The 17,553-nt window shown below is 30.7% G+C and overlaps 2 protein-coding genes across 5 annotated transcripts in view; one reads left to right on the top strand and one right to left on the bottom strand.

The window, feature by feature from the left end:
- The first annotated feature begins 830 nt into the window (after positions 1 to 830).
- On the top strand, positions 831 to 5,976 carry LOC130896199 (uncharacterized). Its single transcript, XM_057804125.1, has 6 exons — positions 831 to 1,094; positions 1,223 to 1,426; positions 2,478 to 3,212; positions 4,257 to 4,352; positions 4,408 to 4,450; positions 5,350 to 5,976. The coding sequence occupies exons 1-6, from the start codon at positions 903 to 905 to the stop codon at positions 5,913 to 5,915; spliced, it is 1,836 nt and encodes a 611-aa protein (XP_057660108.1). The 5' UTR covers positions 831 to 902; the 3' UTR covers positions 5,916 to 5,976.
- A 1,351-nt stretch (positions 5,977 to 7,327) lies between these two features.
- Positions 7,328 to 17,553, bottom strand: part of LOC130896269 (somatostatin receptor type 2-like) — a 216,293-nt gene continuing 206,067 nt past the window's right edge. For 2 of the 4 annotated variants that reach the window (XM_057804247.1, XM_057804248.1), the window contains one exon: positions 7,328 to 11,097. In XM_057804247.1, coding sequence (XP_057660230.1) covers positions 10,884 to 11,097 — 214 coding nt within the window. In that variant the 3' untranslated portion in view covers positions 7,328 to 10,883. Of the gene's footprint in view, positions 11,098 to 12,873; positions 14,764 to 17,553 lie in introns of those variants that run through there. The other 2 variants (XM_057804250.1, XM_057804249.1) reach the window with 1 other exon arrangement.

Raw genomic sequence — 17,553 nt, 5'->3', positions numbered from 1 at the left:
TGTTGGCCTTATCCTTAACATCCTTTCAGTTTTTCAAGGCATGTTTTTCAATTCTGTTTTTAAAAACAAAATAAATTTACATAAAATCTCTATCTTAGTGAAGCCACTCATATTGGTCTGTTCATAATTATCGAATTATTACTCATAGAGGAAGTACTTTATGAAAAATTTCATTTCAATAATAATTTGTACACAATATTAATAACAAAAAATAATCAGCCACTTGTACCATAAATCATAGATAAATCAGATTAGTAGATCATGTATCAACTGATTGCAGATTTTGGCTCAGTTTCGTTTTCGATGGGAATTTTAAATTTAAAACTTAACCTACAAATATTATATTTTTATTACTTGAGTTTCGTGGGAGTTCATTTATAATTTTATAGTTATTCTATGTTTATGAACCTCAATTGAGATAAGTAATAGCAATTTACCAACGCATACATAATTTATAAAAAATTTCCATATTAACGAGCCATTTTCATGTAAAAACCAGTAAAATATGAAAATCGTAAGAATTAGTAGTATGCCAATCAATAATAGATAAACATGTGAGAGAAATTAATAGCTTTTTAATAATAATAAATTTCAAAAACAAAAGAAGAAACCCGTCAGCTGATCACGATTGTTACGATAGAATAAAATGCTTATGATCCGATTGCTTCTTTCAGTTTCCGACTACAGTGAACTAAATTCGAATTACTTGTGTTATTCAGATCTTGTTTGATTATCTCATAGTCTTTAACCCAATCAATGTTTTCGAAAAGCATTATAATTTTTCTATGTGCATTGTACGAATTAGCAAGTATTAAAAAGACGAAAAACGTGTAAAAAGAAGAAGACTTTATTTACGTCTGATTTGAATTTTTATAAAAAAAGTTTATTTTTCAATATTATAAATGGTTTTACAAACATTATCATCCAATGGACGGATTATTCACAAGAATAAAATGTTCAATTTCTACCTGGATCAAGAATTTGTTGATACCGAACTGATTTTGTCTGATGGAAAAATTAAAGTTCACGGTATTGTACTTGCCACTGAAAGTAAACTAGCTTATAAGTTGTTAAAAAGTCTACCAGGGCCACAGGTAAACAATTTATAACAACCACTACAAATGATTGATATACTGTTTATATAGAGTTACTGAATATAATTTATACAAAACATTTAAAACGTTATTTACTAGTTATGTGAAATAGTAATTTTCTGTTATAGAAAACATTAAGGTGGACACAGTATTCCAAAGAAATAATGAGACTTGTTATAGAGTATATTTATAGAGGTACATTAACGTATCCTACTCATCTTGAATCTCAAGTGAAATCATTAATAGCATTTTTGCAGATTGAAGGAAATAAACAATTTTCCAATAAGGAAAAAATAAACTCGTTTACTACAAGTTCAGACTTAATAACAAATGTAAGCATATCATTAGATATTTTTATACTGACTATGATGTTTAAGTTATATTTTAAAACTAATAAGGTAAAAGCACCAGTGGAAGATACTTTAGTAAGGATATTTCTTAAAAAAATTTCAAAGAAAAAAATGAGAAATAAGTTCCAAATTTAATGCAGGGCTAGCTAGTACTGAGTAAACTGGCAATTAGAAGTTTTCAATTTTATGGTTTATTTGGAAAAGTATTTTTATATTTCAAGGGCAAATTTTCCTCTACTAAACATGGCATCACTGAAGTCCATCATCCAGTGGCAGGCAGTCTGTCAATACTACTAAACTAATACTAAAATTGAAATAAATGAAATGTTTAAAAACAAAATAATATAATTCTAATTATTTAAATAAAGATCTGAATGTGCAAATAGCCTCCTTTGGAAGGTGTCTATGTATTTTGGAAGCAGAACAATAAGATGTAGAGTTTTGTACAAAATATCTTTTAGCCAAAACGACACCACATAACAATCTACAATGATATTTGGTTTTGGTACAATCTACAGCATTTTTGTCCCATTTTCCATAAAACCATTCAAGGAGCAAACTGATGTCTTTTTAATTTATTAGTGTTGTTTTCTAATTTCCATGTAGACAGTTTTTATTTCCAGGTAGCCTTCAATCTTTTAAATACCAAAACATCCATTGGTTGATTGAGATGTGGGGGGTTTGGAAAAAGCGAAATCAAAATCATTTGGTTCTTTTTGCATATATTCTAAATTTGAATTTTAAAACTGTGTATTTAAGTCTACTTATTTAAGCAAAACCTTGCATCAATCAACTCACACAATTCTTGTTTATTCCACTAAATGACGGAAAGTGAATCCTATTTCTAATTTACATATTAAGGAGGCAATAGTTTTCTTAATTTTGAGGATCAAATTAGAAAGTGTCTGCTATAAGTGCTCTGTCAGGTTCTGGTGCTCTTACCTTACTTATCAATAAGAATACATTCTAAATACAAATTGATTTATTAATTATTATCCATTGTACATTTGAATAGTTTTAAATTTATCTATAGGTTAAAACTAAAAACATGGTAATAGAAATATCTGATGAAGAATTATCACCAGATAGCAGTGTAAATAATCGACCACCAGAAACCTCACCAATTCCTAATATTATACTTCCATCATCTTCGGATGAAATTCAAAACCAAACAAATCCTCTATTGTGTAGTTCTACATCACAAAATGAAGATGATAATAAATCAATAGATTTTGCATTAATAGAAGATCCCAGAAAGGAATCAGATGACATAGAACAAGAATTACAACAAATTAACAATACAGAATTGATGATAGACCCTGAGAAGATTCCAGTTGATACCAATTCTCAATTTTGTCATCCAACATCACAAAATCAGGATAATAGTAAATCAGTCCATTGTACACTATTAGATGAATCACTTAGTGGTACAGGGTCAAAATCAAATGAAATGGAACATAATGAGAGAGAAGAATTGATAGGAGACGGTCAAAATACTGATAAATCTGGAAATAATCGTATATCTGTTATGAAATTGAGTAAAATATTAATAGGGAAGTATCTCGATGAAAAAAATGGAAGTGTAACCCAAAAGGAACAACCTGGAAGAAACGGTTCGAGTGATAGTATTTATTTTTCTTTACCGGCAAATACTTATCAATCACAGCTATTAGAACCGGAGGAATCATTAAAAGGAAACACTAAAGATTCAACGTATCTCGATGATTCGTTACCAAATTTGAGATTATCGAAAAATCCATACATTCAGGTAAGTTTGTCGATACTAATGAATATTTTTAATTTATTTCAGATATTTTCAACTTGTTTATTTTAAAATATTATTAATGGTTAATATAAACGATATTTTCATGCAAATTACTATTATTTTTGATTGAAACTTTGTTCATATTCATTAATTAATATTGTTTATTTTTATTTGAACCATTTTATTGGGTGTTGAAGTACTGGGTGTTCCATAAATAGTGATTTCAGATCCTGTAAGCTGCTTACAAAAGAAATGTAATCATAAAAGGGTTTCAAATATATTGAAATTCATAAAGAAATATATTTTTAAATTTATTGTTTTTTTTTTATCAAATCCCAAGCCATTTTTTCAAATTCATGTTTTTCTTGGTCTTTCTCCATAGTTTTTACCTTCTATTCTGGATTCAAATTTTTTTTTGGTATTATATGTTTGGGTATCCTGTATATCAATTAAAATCACCTCAATTGTGTTTCATATATCTTATTTCTTACTGGTTTTATCTCTTTATGTTCCATTTCTTATTCTACTTCTTTAAAATATGTATGACTCATTATTTACCTAATTTGTATTTAGAAGGGGAATAACCATGACTTCTGATGGGATTCACCATGAAATCCTTGGTTGTTTATATAGAAAATGATGTATTTATCATTGTTTTTTAATGAAAAAATACTGTACAAGCTCAGGAACGACTTCAAAAGTATTATCCGGACTCTGATCCATCGAAAAGAACCATTTTTTATTGGTTTGCTGCATTCAAACGTGGTCGTACAGACACTGATGATGGTGAACGTTCTGGTCGTCCGATTGAGGTGGTTTCTCCAGAAAATATCAAATAAACTCCATAAACTGGCCAGGAAATACTTGAATTTTTGTTCGAAACCTTTCAATAACCATGTTGCTGTCTTTTGAGACTGAAAGGTTCAGTATCAATACATTTTAAACTAGCCATTATGTGTTTAACACAAATTCCGTTTTCTTGCTGTATAAATTATATCATTTATGAATTATATTAATTTTTTTTTCATAAAATTCAATTATTTATAGATAGAATTACCAATTACTAAAAATAGAACGAAAAATTTCCCAGAAATGAACTTCGAAAACGATACTTTAGGTAAAAAAGATACGGGATCAAATGAAGTAAGTTGATCGAGGTTTTTCTTGATTGTTATCTACGAAAATATTTTTTTTACAGGAAGAGAAAACATTGGAAAATCTTCGTATAAGTTCAACGGAAAGTGAGTAGATACTCAATTGTCGATATTTTGTCTTAAACTCCACATTTATTGTTCTTATTCCAAAATTAGACTTCTCCCAAAGGAGACTGTTACTTCTTCTTCTATTATCTTGGACCCGGAGTGTTTCTTCAGTAAGACTCCATCTGATTCTTCAACCTTCCTTCTACTTCATTATTGATGAGGCGAGTGACGTTCCTAGAGGTATGGGAGCTTGTATTTTGGTCCAGACCAGCTCCTTGCGCTAGCTTCGAGTCGTTTATGTATCAGAGAGATAAATTTCGTACTTGGGGATGATTTTTATTGATTCATGATTGGTGATTGTTGATTACCGAATGGGGTATCTTTGTCCAACATGCTTTACATTTGGTTTGTTGGTTTTTCATTGCTTTATTAGCTCTAGAATCCTTAGGTGACTTATCATAATACAAGGCTTCAGATTTATTGTCTGGATTAGTCACTTTCTTCACTTTGAAGAGGAGGCGGGTTCAGTAGCACCTCTAAGGTTGTAGTGGGCATTACTCCTTCAATACCTAGACAGTTTAGGCTTGTGCAGCTTTTTCTGATCTGTAGTTTCGACCATCAAACAACCCATGGGCATGGGTTTGAGGACTGTTTGGTGTCTCCGGAATACCATATTAGACTTTAGTCCCCATTTCTTGCCAAAAATTTTGTGACAAGTACATATAATCGCATTGATTTTTGTCTCTTAGATATATTTCTTTATTGGAAAGTATTAATCCAGCTCCATTAAGGATACGTGCACTTTCTTCTTCTTGTAAGTGACGTTTTACTGGGGTTGATCGAAATATTTTCATCACCACCACAGTTTTTGATGGTGTTTAGGACAGTTTCCACTCTGTACGTTTGTATTTGTTACTTAGGATCCTAATTTTTTTCAGATTCTATCAAGAAGGTTAAAAATGGAGATAAATCGAGTAAGATATCAATAATTTCAGATCACAAAATAACCGCACCGAATCTACTTTTGTCTTTGACAAATGTTCTACCAACCAAACAACAAAACGAAAAAGAAAAACAAGAGTTGTTTGAATATTTATCAATAACTGAGAACGATATAACTAATAATATGAAGAAAAAGTCCGATGAAATAGCGCATTGTTCAAAAAATAAAAAATATTCAATTGAATCGAGGAGGAGGAGTTTGAGGAATCAAATTAACAATAATTGTAACGGAAAACGTAAACGTCCGGCGATCAATGCGGAGAAGAAAAGGAAGAAATTGAAGAGAAAAAATTCGGAATATTGCGATCGAAATAGAGATTTTTTGCAAGTTACTAAACTCGGGAAAAAATATTGTGTGATTTGTGATAAGGTGAAACATAATTCGAGTATCCATATACAACATAACCATAAGGAAGTGATTAGAAATGCTCTATTTACTTGTGATAAATGTTACACTTCATTTCATTATGAAGTGTTCAAAAAATATCACGTTTGTGTTTAAAATGTAAATTGTGACATTTTTTATCGTTTTCTAATAAAAAATTCATGAAAACCGAAAAAAATCGTCTTTTGTAATAATAAATATAAAGTAGAAACATCACGTGACTCAATCTACGATTTATCGAAGACATATTTTCTTCATACTATCTTTTTCTATCGATAGAAATCAAACGTTTGTTTTCTTCACGAGACCTACTACAAGACATACGTAATAGTTTATTTCAATTGATTCATTAATGATAGAAAGAGAACGATGTAATTGACGTAACGCGAATAACTGGCCGTACTAATTAACGTAAGCTTTGTTTACATGATTGTTTTCAGCGATTTGTTTGGATGGAACGTGTATTTATATTCAAAATCAGTTCTTTCAAGAACTAATTTATCTTTTTATTTAACTTTACATCGGTAAATACGAATATAATTCATCATCAATTTTTGACATTTCATAATTTCTAAGATCGATTCACACGACAAATGTAATAGTTTCTTTAAACTGACAGTAGGAATCATAGACAAAGTTAACTTTATAATTGACGTAACGTGAATAACTGACCGTACAGTTTGTGTCTAAAATATATATCGTGACATTTTTTATCCTTTTGTAATATACATTTCATGAAAATCGACAAAAAAATCGTCTTATTTACAAACGGGGGGTCAATTTGTAGTAATAAATGAAATATAAAGTAGAAACGTTGAATGTTTTCCATCACGTGACTCAATCTACGATTTATCGAAGACATATTGTCTACATATTATCTTTCTCTATCAGTAGAAATCAATGATTGTCTTCTTCATAAGACTTACTACAAGACAAACTTAACAGTTTCTTTAAATATTGACAGTACTAATAGAAAGAGACAACGATATAAATGACATAACGCGAATAACTGACCGTACTAATTGACGTAAGCTTTGTTTACATGATTGTTTTCAGCGATTTATTTGGATTGAACGTGTATTTATATTCAAAATCAGTTCTTTCAAGAACTAATTATTTAACTTTACATCGGTAAGTACGAATATAAGCCAACTAGAGTTTCTTCAAATTGTCGGTTGTAATCATAGAAAAAGATAATATATAATTGACCAGTGTTCCCTGTAGAAGAATCCCAACTCTACAGTTATTTTTGTAGCTGCTGTCTGCGGAAACTGAGGCTTTTTATTACTTCATGCATTACAGTTCGCTTGTAATTTGAATTTATTTTGTCAAGTAATTAAAACTCTATAAAACCATAAATTGTGTCGATATGAGTCTGATTAGGTTAGAAAATCATATCATTCCCAACTCTCAAAAATTTATCTCCCTAAAGCTCGCCAACGATCACAGCTAAAATCTCACATCCAGTACAATTCTCAATTTTTTAAGCATTTGTTTGGAAGATTGGTTTTTTATGAAAAGAGAAACTATTGAAATGTACATACTTTTTATTATACAGAAAATACCAGGTGACACTGATTAATACACTCATTGTTATTGATACATTTAAGTTTATTCAATACAACTGATTTTAACGAAGTATATCTATGTTATATATATTCATAGCTTCGTTATATACAAAATTATCACAAACTATAATAAACAATTTAATATTAATATCACAGATTTGAAATAAAAATATAACTATCTACAATATTTTGAATTATATAGCATGAAAAATTAATATTCCTAGTATTAGTAACAGAAAACAAAATTTTGTGAGGTACCTGCCACCTCTAACATAGTTTTTAATAGTTCCAGCTCAAAAAACTTGTTTTTCACTTTATTGACTATATATTTGAGACCTAAAAATCATTGTTTGAAATGAATCAAAATATTGTTATAAAAATAATAATATAAATATCAGTTTAAGACAGAATGCGGAACATAGATACATTAAGATAATGAGGAGTAGTGATTACAAAACGTCATTAATAGAGATGTAATTCGAAGAAATGAGAATCGGGTAGTTAAATATTCGAGAATAAATAGAATGTCATCTTAATCCTTATTTTTTTTATCGAAATATTGTCTCAAATAAACAGTTGTCATAGAAATAATAAAACAATTATTGGATCTTACCACAGAATGCGGAACATAGACACATTAAATTGATGAGGAGTTTTGAACAAGACAACAATGAAGATACAGTTTAAAGATGTGAGATTCGGATAAGTTGAAAGGGTGAGGATTAATTATTGAATTTTAATTCAATTGAATTAATAAACTGATGTCTGGTTGGTAAACTGTGGTTACCTTGGCATTAATCCGCACATCCCGAGATGGCAGAATTGATAGGATCTCGTCGGTAAAAAAGAAGAAATAAATTAGAAATAAATTTTACAACTAGATACTTACTATAATACACAAAAAATTAACTATTTCAGTTTTTCTATGATATGCTCTTCAATTGTACAAGTAGAAAAAACATACAATAGTTCTCTTCAGGAACGTAGATGGAACATTTAAAAAAAATATTTATTTTTGCCGGATTTTAAGGGCTCATGAGATAAAATCCGGCAAAGAGAATATTAATTAAAGGATTTATTAGGAATGAGGTTAATACATCATTATCAATCATATTTCACTAAAAAAATTCATAGTTTAATGTTTTTTTTGTTATAAATACCAATAATAAAACAATCGATAGTAGGACATTCAGTATAATACATTAATAAAATCCAATTCTGGAATTTCTTATATAAATAATATAAACCTTAGCAGTATATCCTGATATAACATTTTTTATTATTAAATTCGTATATATATACAAAGAAATAATATTAAGCATATGAAAATAAAATCTCGAGAGGAATCTTCAAATATAGCTCAAACGTGAGATTCTGAAATCTAATTATAAGTTATAAACCGTAGATATGGATATAAATATGCGTGAAAGATCTCGGAATAAGGTCAAATCATCTAGTAATAATTTAATTACAACTACAAACCAACAGTTAAGTGCAACTTTTTATTTTTATCTTTAAAAGTATATTTTCACTTATAGAGATGGGCGTAGAAAGATGTGTATTATCATAATGAAAAAAATTTTCTAATATATATTTGAGGAGCATTTGAGAGCATAATTTTTATCGTTTTTGTTTAAATGTGTGTCTTTAGGAAAAAAAAATTAATGAGTTGTTTAATTTACGGTTTAAATAGTGACATATATACTTTGCTCATCCAAGAAACGTAGTACTCGAAAATATTATCATGCATAGTTCACGTGGCTGCTTGTGCACAGAGTCGCACTAAGCGACGACTGGGAATTTATTAAATAATATAATATAAAACTAGGTAAGGAAAATTTACTCAAGGAAAATTAACTAATGAAAAAGAAGAAAAACAAATTACAAAAAATGGGGAGTCACATGGAAGAATATAGTATTAGAAAAGAGCTGCAAGTAATACCAGTCACCGAATCCATTGAGCTGGAGAATCCAAAGAATGATAAAATTAAATACAAGAAAAAAATTTGACAAGCCAAAAGATAGCAAAAGAGAAATAGAGGAAGACTAGTAGAAACATGGGAAGACACGATAAGAAAAATTTTGGAGGAGAAAAAACTGACATGGAGCGAAGCAAAGAAGGTTGGTATGAATAAGAAGAAATGGATGAAAATTGTATACAATTAAGTTTTTTGTAGCCGTACACTCTAAAGGGTGGAAGGAAATTGCATTATATATAATAAAGAGATTTTTGTAAATGTTCAAAATTATATTTTTACCATTAATATTAAAAAGCAGTATTGTTGGTTTTTGTTTTGGTGGATTGTGACAAAACAAAAATTAGTAATTTCTTCAGTCGTATCCGTATCTGATTCCGACTCTGTAGCCTGTCGGCCGATTGTAGTTAAATCTGATTGGCTAGCGTAAGGAGGCCTGTTTATTTTACCCAATAGATGAAAAGAGGCGCGATCATGCTTCGATCACTCATCGATTGTTGTTCAGGTCACTCGGTTTATTGGATGGATTTAGTTCAGTTGGTTTTATAACCTCTAATTAGTATTTTCAATATACAACTTTCAAATTAAAATAGTAAAAAGTGTACAATATATTATGACACTATTGTTCGAAACTTCTACTAATAAATTATCTTAAATTTGAAGTAATCGAAGATTCTTAAGAATATGTTAGATGGTATTTTTACCAAATTTTCATATGTTCAAATATTTATTTATAGTAATATTTACAAGCTTAGTAGAAAACAGCAACATTTACCCTGCTTAAGTTTGTTCTAATTCAAACAAGATAGATTCTTTATATATGAGAATCGTATTGTGGATTGTTGTTTATTGTAGTGGAAAATAGGGTATATACGAGGACTACTTCTACAAGGATTGGACTTTGTAACGAATCCCATTTTCCAGGACAACATTTAACGCCAATACATAAACTTGACTTTCCGTTCACAGTTAACGTTTGCTGTTACAAAATTGAAATGTTGGTGACTTTCAACATAAACGAATTTTATCTTTGCGTTCGTCACGTGATTTTGACGTATGACGTTAGTGCGTGATGTTGGGGTTTATTTTTCTTTTTGTTTGTTTGTTTATGGTGGTCTTTTGGCTTTGCATGTTTTCCATAAATACCGGATTACAAACAAAAGCACACAAACATCTCGAAAATAAGAAACACGTCAGGAAAAATAACAAAATTTTTAGGTTAACGGCATCAACGTCAATTTTATAAATAGGATGTGGAATTTGCTACGTTTTGTTAGTTCTGCGCATCCTTTGCGCGCATGAAGCATGCGCAGTATAGACTTTTTTTCCCATACCAACTATCCGTATAGGATTATTACATACATGGGGCAAACGGAAAGTAAAGTAAAGTATGAATCTTTTTGCAAAGAAACGATGAACTAAGACGCTTGAAAAGCTTAGAAAAACGTTATTCTATGAATGTTTTAACGTACATTTTACAGAATTATGGAAATATTCTCGTAATTCAAGGTCTAAATTTATGACTACATTTACATTGTTGCTTATAGGTTAGCGGGTTGAATTGTATTAGCTCCTCCATTTTTGACGACCGTATTTTTCGAAACGTTGTCTAAGCTGTCTTCTAAATTTGTATTTCGACTGTTGACTGTCACTGCAGACGCGGAAGCGTCGACTTTGCTTACCAGAGGACCAATGTCACCTTCGTCTTCGTTGTTCGCGCACAATGAGGTTCCTCTTGTTCTACTCGGTTTTAACCTTGAAATAATTTTGAAAAAATTAATGCTATTTCTTTATTATTGCTTAAAGAATAAAATGTACTGCAAGGAGATGAATATCACTTTCAGATAAATAACGAGCTACAAAAGATGTTGAAGAAAAAAGAAAAGTTGACAAAGAGGAAGCAAAAACGCAGATAAAAATAACAACAAAAGGATCTAGAATAGAATAAAAAGAAAAAGAAGAAAACTGAGCATAATTACTGGAACATTTTGGAGAATCTAATATGGAAAGAAAAAATTATGAATGGATCACATGGAGGATGTAAATTGTTGGAACGTATTTGAAGAAGGCACAATTTTATCGAATCTATAACGAAATTGAAGATAGAGAAGTAGCAAAGTATGGGAGCTCGTCAAGTGGACCCGAACGGCTGGTAAAGAGAGAAAGAATATCGGTACACGACTGTCTACTTTATTCTGATTGGATCGAAATGACGTTTTAAATGGTAGGAATGACAAAAGAAGAGAATATAACGGAATTTGAGCTGTAGAACTGAGAGATAATTAACTGAAAGACTTGGTGGAAGCTGAATTTTGCGACGTTTCATAACCATGGATGAAACGTGGTGCCATCACTTCACACCCGAAACAAAAAAACGATCAAAACAATGAAATTCCATCTGAAGGTTCAAGGCGTTGGTTTTTTGGGATGCGCATGGTATAATTTTCAATTACTGTCTTGGAAAAGGTAAAACTATCAACGTTGAGTATTATGCGAACTTATTGCAACGTTTGAGCGATGAAATTAAACAAAAACTTCCGCATTTGGCTACGAAGAAAATGTTTCATCAACATCTGGTATTGCAATGGCCAAAATTAATGAATTAAAGTTTGAATTGCTACTCCATGCATTCTATTCCCCAGATTTAGTTCCCTCGGATAATTTTCTGTACCCAGACTACAAAAAAATGGCTTGGTGGTCAAAGATTTTCTATAAACGAAGAGGTGATGTCGGCAGTTAATGATTATTTCGAGGAGCTGCTCGATTCTTGTTAAAAAATGGGTCATTGGACCAGGTACTTCTGGGAATATCTTCGTATATCAAAGTAATAATAATCAAACATTGATACTGTGGTGGGAAAGGCTCGATTATTGAGAACTACATGATATTTTGGATCTAATTGAAGGATATAGACCTATACAAGTCTACATCATAAGATTGTATATTTTTTTCCAAATCTCTAGTAGCAGTATTGAAGTATCAAGTATACGTAAATAATTAATTGAAATTTGTTAAAACAGCAGTGAAATTAAATGACTAGAATTCATTATAGTGAATTAAATCTACTATTTTTTCATTAAATACAACATTCAAAACAATAAATATTATTATTAAAAAAATAAAATTATAAAAACGTCTAAAAACTCATCTGGTGATATCTTGATAGATATAGTATACATAACCTAAAACTTTACTCTTCATAAGGATTTTTTATATATCAAAAATCCTCTAATAATTTGTATGTATATATCCTTTATATTTCAAAGTATTAAATTTCAAAAAATCCTTTGAAACTGAAGAAATCATTCCTCGAAATGACACCGCCTCACAATCCACATTAAATTTTTTTTCGCGGATCAAACAGTTTGTTTTAAAACGAAAATATATTTGAATTATCACCTGCTTTTAAAATGTCGACTTACCTTTGTTTTGAGGTGTCAAGTTTTCGCTAATACATCTTGTATATTAATTGGAAGAAATATTACTAAACTGACATTTCTTTAATCAAAATTCACAAGTAAATAAATACAGTTTACAGTTATATTTATACATTTATTTCGTTTTGCAGCATATTATCAACATAAATCTACCTATATATACAAACTTTAGCACGATATCTATGATTAAAATAGTCCCAGAGCACTAATAATTAAAAAAACATATGATGAAGAAGTTGCTTAATAGTCACACCTCGTGTAATATTGTCCAGCTAACTCGCGCGTTCAAAGTCATTGTCAAAATAAAACTTCTTTGATTTTCAGTGAATCAAATTAACGAAAACAAAATGTATAACATACGTATAAATTAATCAACGAAAGTACTATAACAAACTTCCAAACAACAAACTTTGACAGTATTATAAAAATATGTCTTCTTCTTTTATATGTAAATTATGGAGGCTAGATGTTAATAACAATAAAGTCAATAAATTCAAAATAAATATGATAATAATAGGTTTTTCATAAAAAGTGTGTTAATAACCCATCCACGTTTTTTGAAAAATTTTAAACGTTTAAACAGCTGAACCGATTTCTCTAATTCTTTTTTGATAATATTCAATCAAACAACATCCATTTTTGTATGCTGTTGTCAAACGTCAAATTTGATTACAATTTTTATATCGATATGGTTGTCACTTGTTACACTAATTGTGCAACAGAATTAAAAAAATTCACAGGTTTCGGAAATCCATATAATGGAGCAGCTATCGTAAACAATCCGTTTGAATAAGTCTAATTTACAACATAATAGTTGATTTATTAACCTATTGTATTCAACTTGATGATCGTTAGTTTTTAGAATCGATTATTATAGGATCGATTATTATATCAAAAACGTTTCATGTATCAAAACCTTAATATTATTATATTTGGATTTTCTTTCCGAATTTAATATCGATGTAGACAACAATATTTAGCGGAAACGGTGAAAAACTTCATTTCATCAATTTATAAAAATCTTTCGATTCGGCAAGAGGAAATGATATCTGGAAAATGTTAGAAAAGAGATTAGTTTCCAAACAACTGATCAATGGAATACCACACAACAAATAAATTATATCAAAACGAAAAGGAAAAAGTCATAAAACTTTCAAACTATGGTAGAGGTTAAGAAAAGATTTATATCACCGCCAGGTCAATATTTGAGTTACGGCGAAATATCAAATAAACACAAAAATATATTTCGCAGAAATTGATTATATATAGGGTGATTCATCGATCTATATAACTCACAAAGTTAATTATATGAAAGAAATCAATAATAATAAGGCGCTACGGGGTGGCTCTCTGTAAAACAAATAACATAAATTAGTTTTCGGTTTCAATACATAAAATTTTTTTTGTTTAAGAACGAATTTAGAGGTTAGATTAGAAGGGGGTTGTCACTTGTCAAATCGTCAAAGAAGAATTGACATCGGAGATTTGATGCTTCTATTAGTGCTGTGTGACTGTACCTATGTGCGTTTATAAGCATATAAATCCAAAAAACAAACAATAGCAACTAAAGATAACGTACGATCAAAATTGTATCACAACTTGATAAATACGAATGACTAATACAGCGATGAATATTGAATCAAATTTCCTATAAAAAAATTTTTGTCGATTGACATTTCCAACGGCTCGCTATTACAAGGAAAAGTGACCAATTTTTATCTTGTTGTACCTCTTCAGAACCGTCATATATCAACTATTTAGTAAACGTTACGAACCAAAATCCCGAGTTGGTATTGGGATTTCGAGATTCCGTGGGGATTAGAACGTGCTGATGAGACATAACAAGAACTAAATCGGTCGCTAGTGCAACTAAAGCATACAAATACAATTAATTCTAAATAATAAGAAGGTAGCGTCCATTGCTATGACGGCAGAACTTCCTCTCTATTTTATTTACAGCGACGAAATTTGTGTGGTCCTTTCACTGCAATAAAATAAAGTAAAATGAAAGAATGCGAAATTATAACATCTAAAAGCGACATGACTATAAATGATTACGATAAAATTGCATTAAAACAAAATTATTTGTCTTAATTTTGCTTGCTCAGCATGAAGCAACAACGTGCAACACGATTTATTGTTAAAAAGCATGCGCAAATCAAGCACGACAGATTCTTACAATATTTTTTGCCATTTCTGTTGTTTGCAAGCTGCAATTCTACGGTGTTGATTGTAGTATTTTGTAAAACTTCTTTTTGGTTTGTGATTTTTGATCGTAAAAATATTTTGGTTGTTGTTATTCATGCGGAAAAGTAAGAAGCGAAAAAAGAAAAGGTTGTGGCAACCCTAATGAAAAACAACGTGCATATTTTGAACAAAGAATTGCAAACAATATTTTGCAGGTCGACTTCCTATTTTACTCATACTGCATTTAATGCTTTTGATTTTAGCATTAAACAAAATTACAGTTCAGAAAAGGAAACGAAATGTTTATGTGTCAACGAATTATTATTTTGTGTCTCAGATTTAAATGCGCGTTGATCACGCGTACCGAAACTTGTAGCAGTTATTATGCGTAAAATAGGACGCCGTATAATAAATATTGTTATCAAAACAGTTGATATTTAATTTAAATCGCTTGTCGAGCAAAATATTTTAAAATTTCGTATAATATATTTGTAGGCACAACGTGGTGTCACGTGCACAAATGGCAAATGGGTTCAAATGGCACGTGTGGGGTAAAAAAATTATTTTTCCATAATCTTTCCGATGGAGTGCTTTTTCTGGCTTATCTCTTCATTTTCGAAAATTTTTTTTGAAGAAATTACCATCTATTCATCTATATGTCATCAAATTCACTGAGCTAACTTTCAAAATCATCTTAAGTCGTTCACAAACCAGCTTGGATCTCATTGATGATGATAATCTTCTGTTTGAGATACTTGGTGTAATTCCCAAGCTACTAGAGTGTAGTTCTGGACCCGCAAACTCCAATTCCGACTCTAATATGATGTTTAGATCTCATTTACTTCTACAGATCATTTTCTAAGCATTGCATCTCATTAATTTGTTGCTCAGATTTCTAATGGTTATCAGACAAGATGATAATCTTCTGTTTGAGATACTTGGTGTAATTCCCAAGCTACTAGAGTGTAGTTCTGGACCCGCAAACTCCAATTCCGACTCTAATATGATGTTTAGATCTCATTTACTTCTACAGATCATTTTCTAAGCATTGCATCTCATTAATTTGTTGCTCAGATTTCTAATGATTATCAGACAAGATGATAATCTTCTGTTTGAGATACTTGGTGTAATTCCCAAGCTACTAGAGTGTAGTTCTGGACCCGCAAACTCCAATTCCGACTCTAATATGATGTTTAGATCTCATTTACTTCTACAGATCATTTTCTAAGCATTGCATCTCATTAATTTGTTGCTCAGATTTCTAATGGTTATCAGACAAGATGATAATCTTCTGTTTGAGATACTTGGTGTAATTCCCAAGCTACTAGAGTGTAGTTCTGGACCCGCAAACTCCAATTCCGACTCTAATATGATGTTTAGATCTCATTTACTTCTACAGATCATTTTCTAAGCATTGCATCTCATTAATTTGTTGCTCAGATTTCTAATGGTTATCAGACAAGATGATAATCTTCTGTTTGAGATACTTGGTGTAATTCCCAAGCTACTAGAGTGTAGTTCTGGACCCGCAAACTCCAATTCCGACTCTAATATGATGTTTAGATCTCATTTACTTCTACAGATCATTTTCTAAGCATTGCATCTCATTAATTTGTTGCTCAGATTTCTAATGATTATCAGACAAGATGATAATCTTCTGTTTGAGATACTTGGTGTAATTCCCAAGCTACTAGAGTGTAGTTCTGGACCCGCAAACTCCAATTCCGACTCTAATATGATGTTTAGATCTCATTTACTTCTACAGATCATTTTTCAAACCATTGGATCTCATTAATTTGTTGCTCAGATTTCTAATGGTTATCAGACAAGATGATAATCTTCTGTTTGAGATACTTGGTGTAATTCCCAAGCTACTAGAGTGTAGTTCTGGACCCGCAAACTCCAATTCCGACTCTAATATGATGTTTAGATCTCATTTACTTCTACAGATCATTTTCTAAGCATTGCATCTCATTAATTTGTTGCTCAGATTTCTAATGGTTATCAGACAAGATGATAATCTTCTGTTTGAGATACTTGGTGTAATTCCCAAGCTACTAGAGTGTAGTTCTGGACCCGCAAACTCCAATTCCGACTCTAATATGATGTTTAGATCTTATTTACTTCTACAGATCATTTTCTAAGCATTGCATCTCATTAATTTGTTGCTCAGATTTCTAATGGTTATCAGACAAGATGATAATCTTCTGTTTGAGATACTTGGTGTAATTCCCAAGCTACTAGAGTGTAGTTCTGGACCCGCAAACTCCAATTCCGACTCTAATATGATGTTTAGATCTTATTTACTTCTACAGATCATTTTCTAAGCGAATTCACGGCTTATTTTTGATGATTTGGTCTTTAACAGTTTCCACCACGCTGTCCAATAATAGAATATAGAAATGTAGAAGATTTAGTGCAACCTTTGGAATGCTCTCAATTTCGAGAGATCTGTCCTCGTGGTGTCCAGGTTTTGGTGACCCAAATAACTTCCCCATCGCTCTTACAATCGCTGTAAGCAAGATCTTTGGGCTATAACTCAATTTCTGCATACCGTCAAGGCTTTCGTTGCGTTACTGGTTATCTC

This window comes from Diorhabda carinulata, chromosome 7 (assembly GCF_026250575.1).
Source record: "Diorhabda carinulata isolate Delta chromosome 7, icDioCari1.1, whole genome shotgun sequence".
Lineage (NCBI taxonomy): Eukaryota > Metazoa > Arthropoda > Insecta > Coleoptera > Chrysomelidae > Diorhabda > Diorhabda carinulata.
This window is presented reverse-complemented; position numbering and strand designations above follow the sequence as displayed.

Excerpts from the sequence above, each read along its gene's own strand:
- LOC130896199 (XM_057804125.1), top strand. The coding sequence starts at position 903 with ATGGTTTTACAAACATTATCATCCAATGGACGGATTATTCACAAGAAT. Across the intron at positions 3,213-4,256 it reads CGAAAAATCCATACATTCAG|ATAGAATTACCAATTACTAA; the intron begins GTAAGTTTGTCG and ends AATTATTTATAG. Across the intron at positions 4,353-4,407 it reads AAGATACGGGATCAAATGAA|GAAGAGAAAACATTGGAAAA; the intron begins GTAAGTTGATCG and ends TTTTTTTTACAG.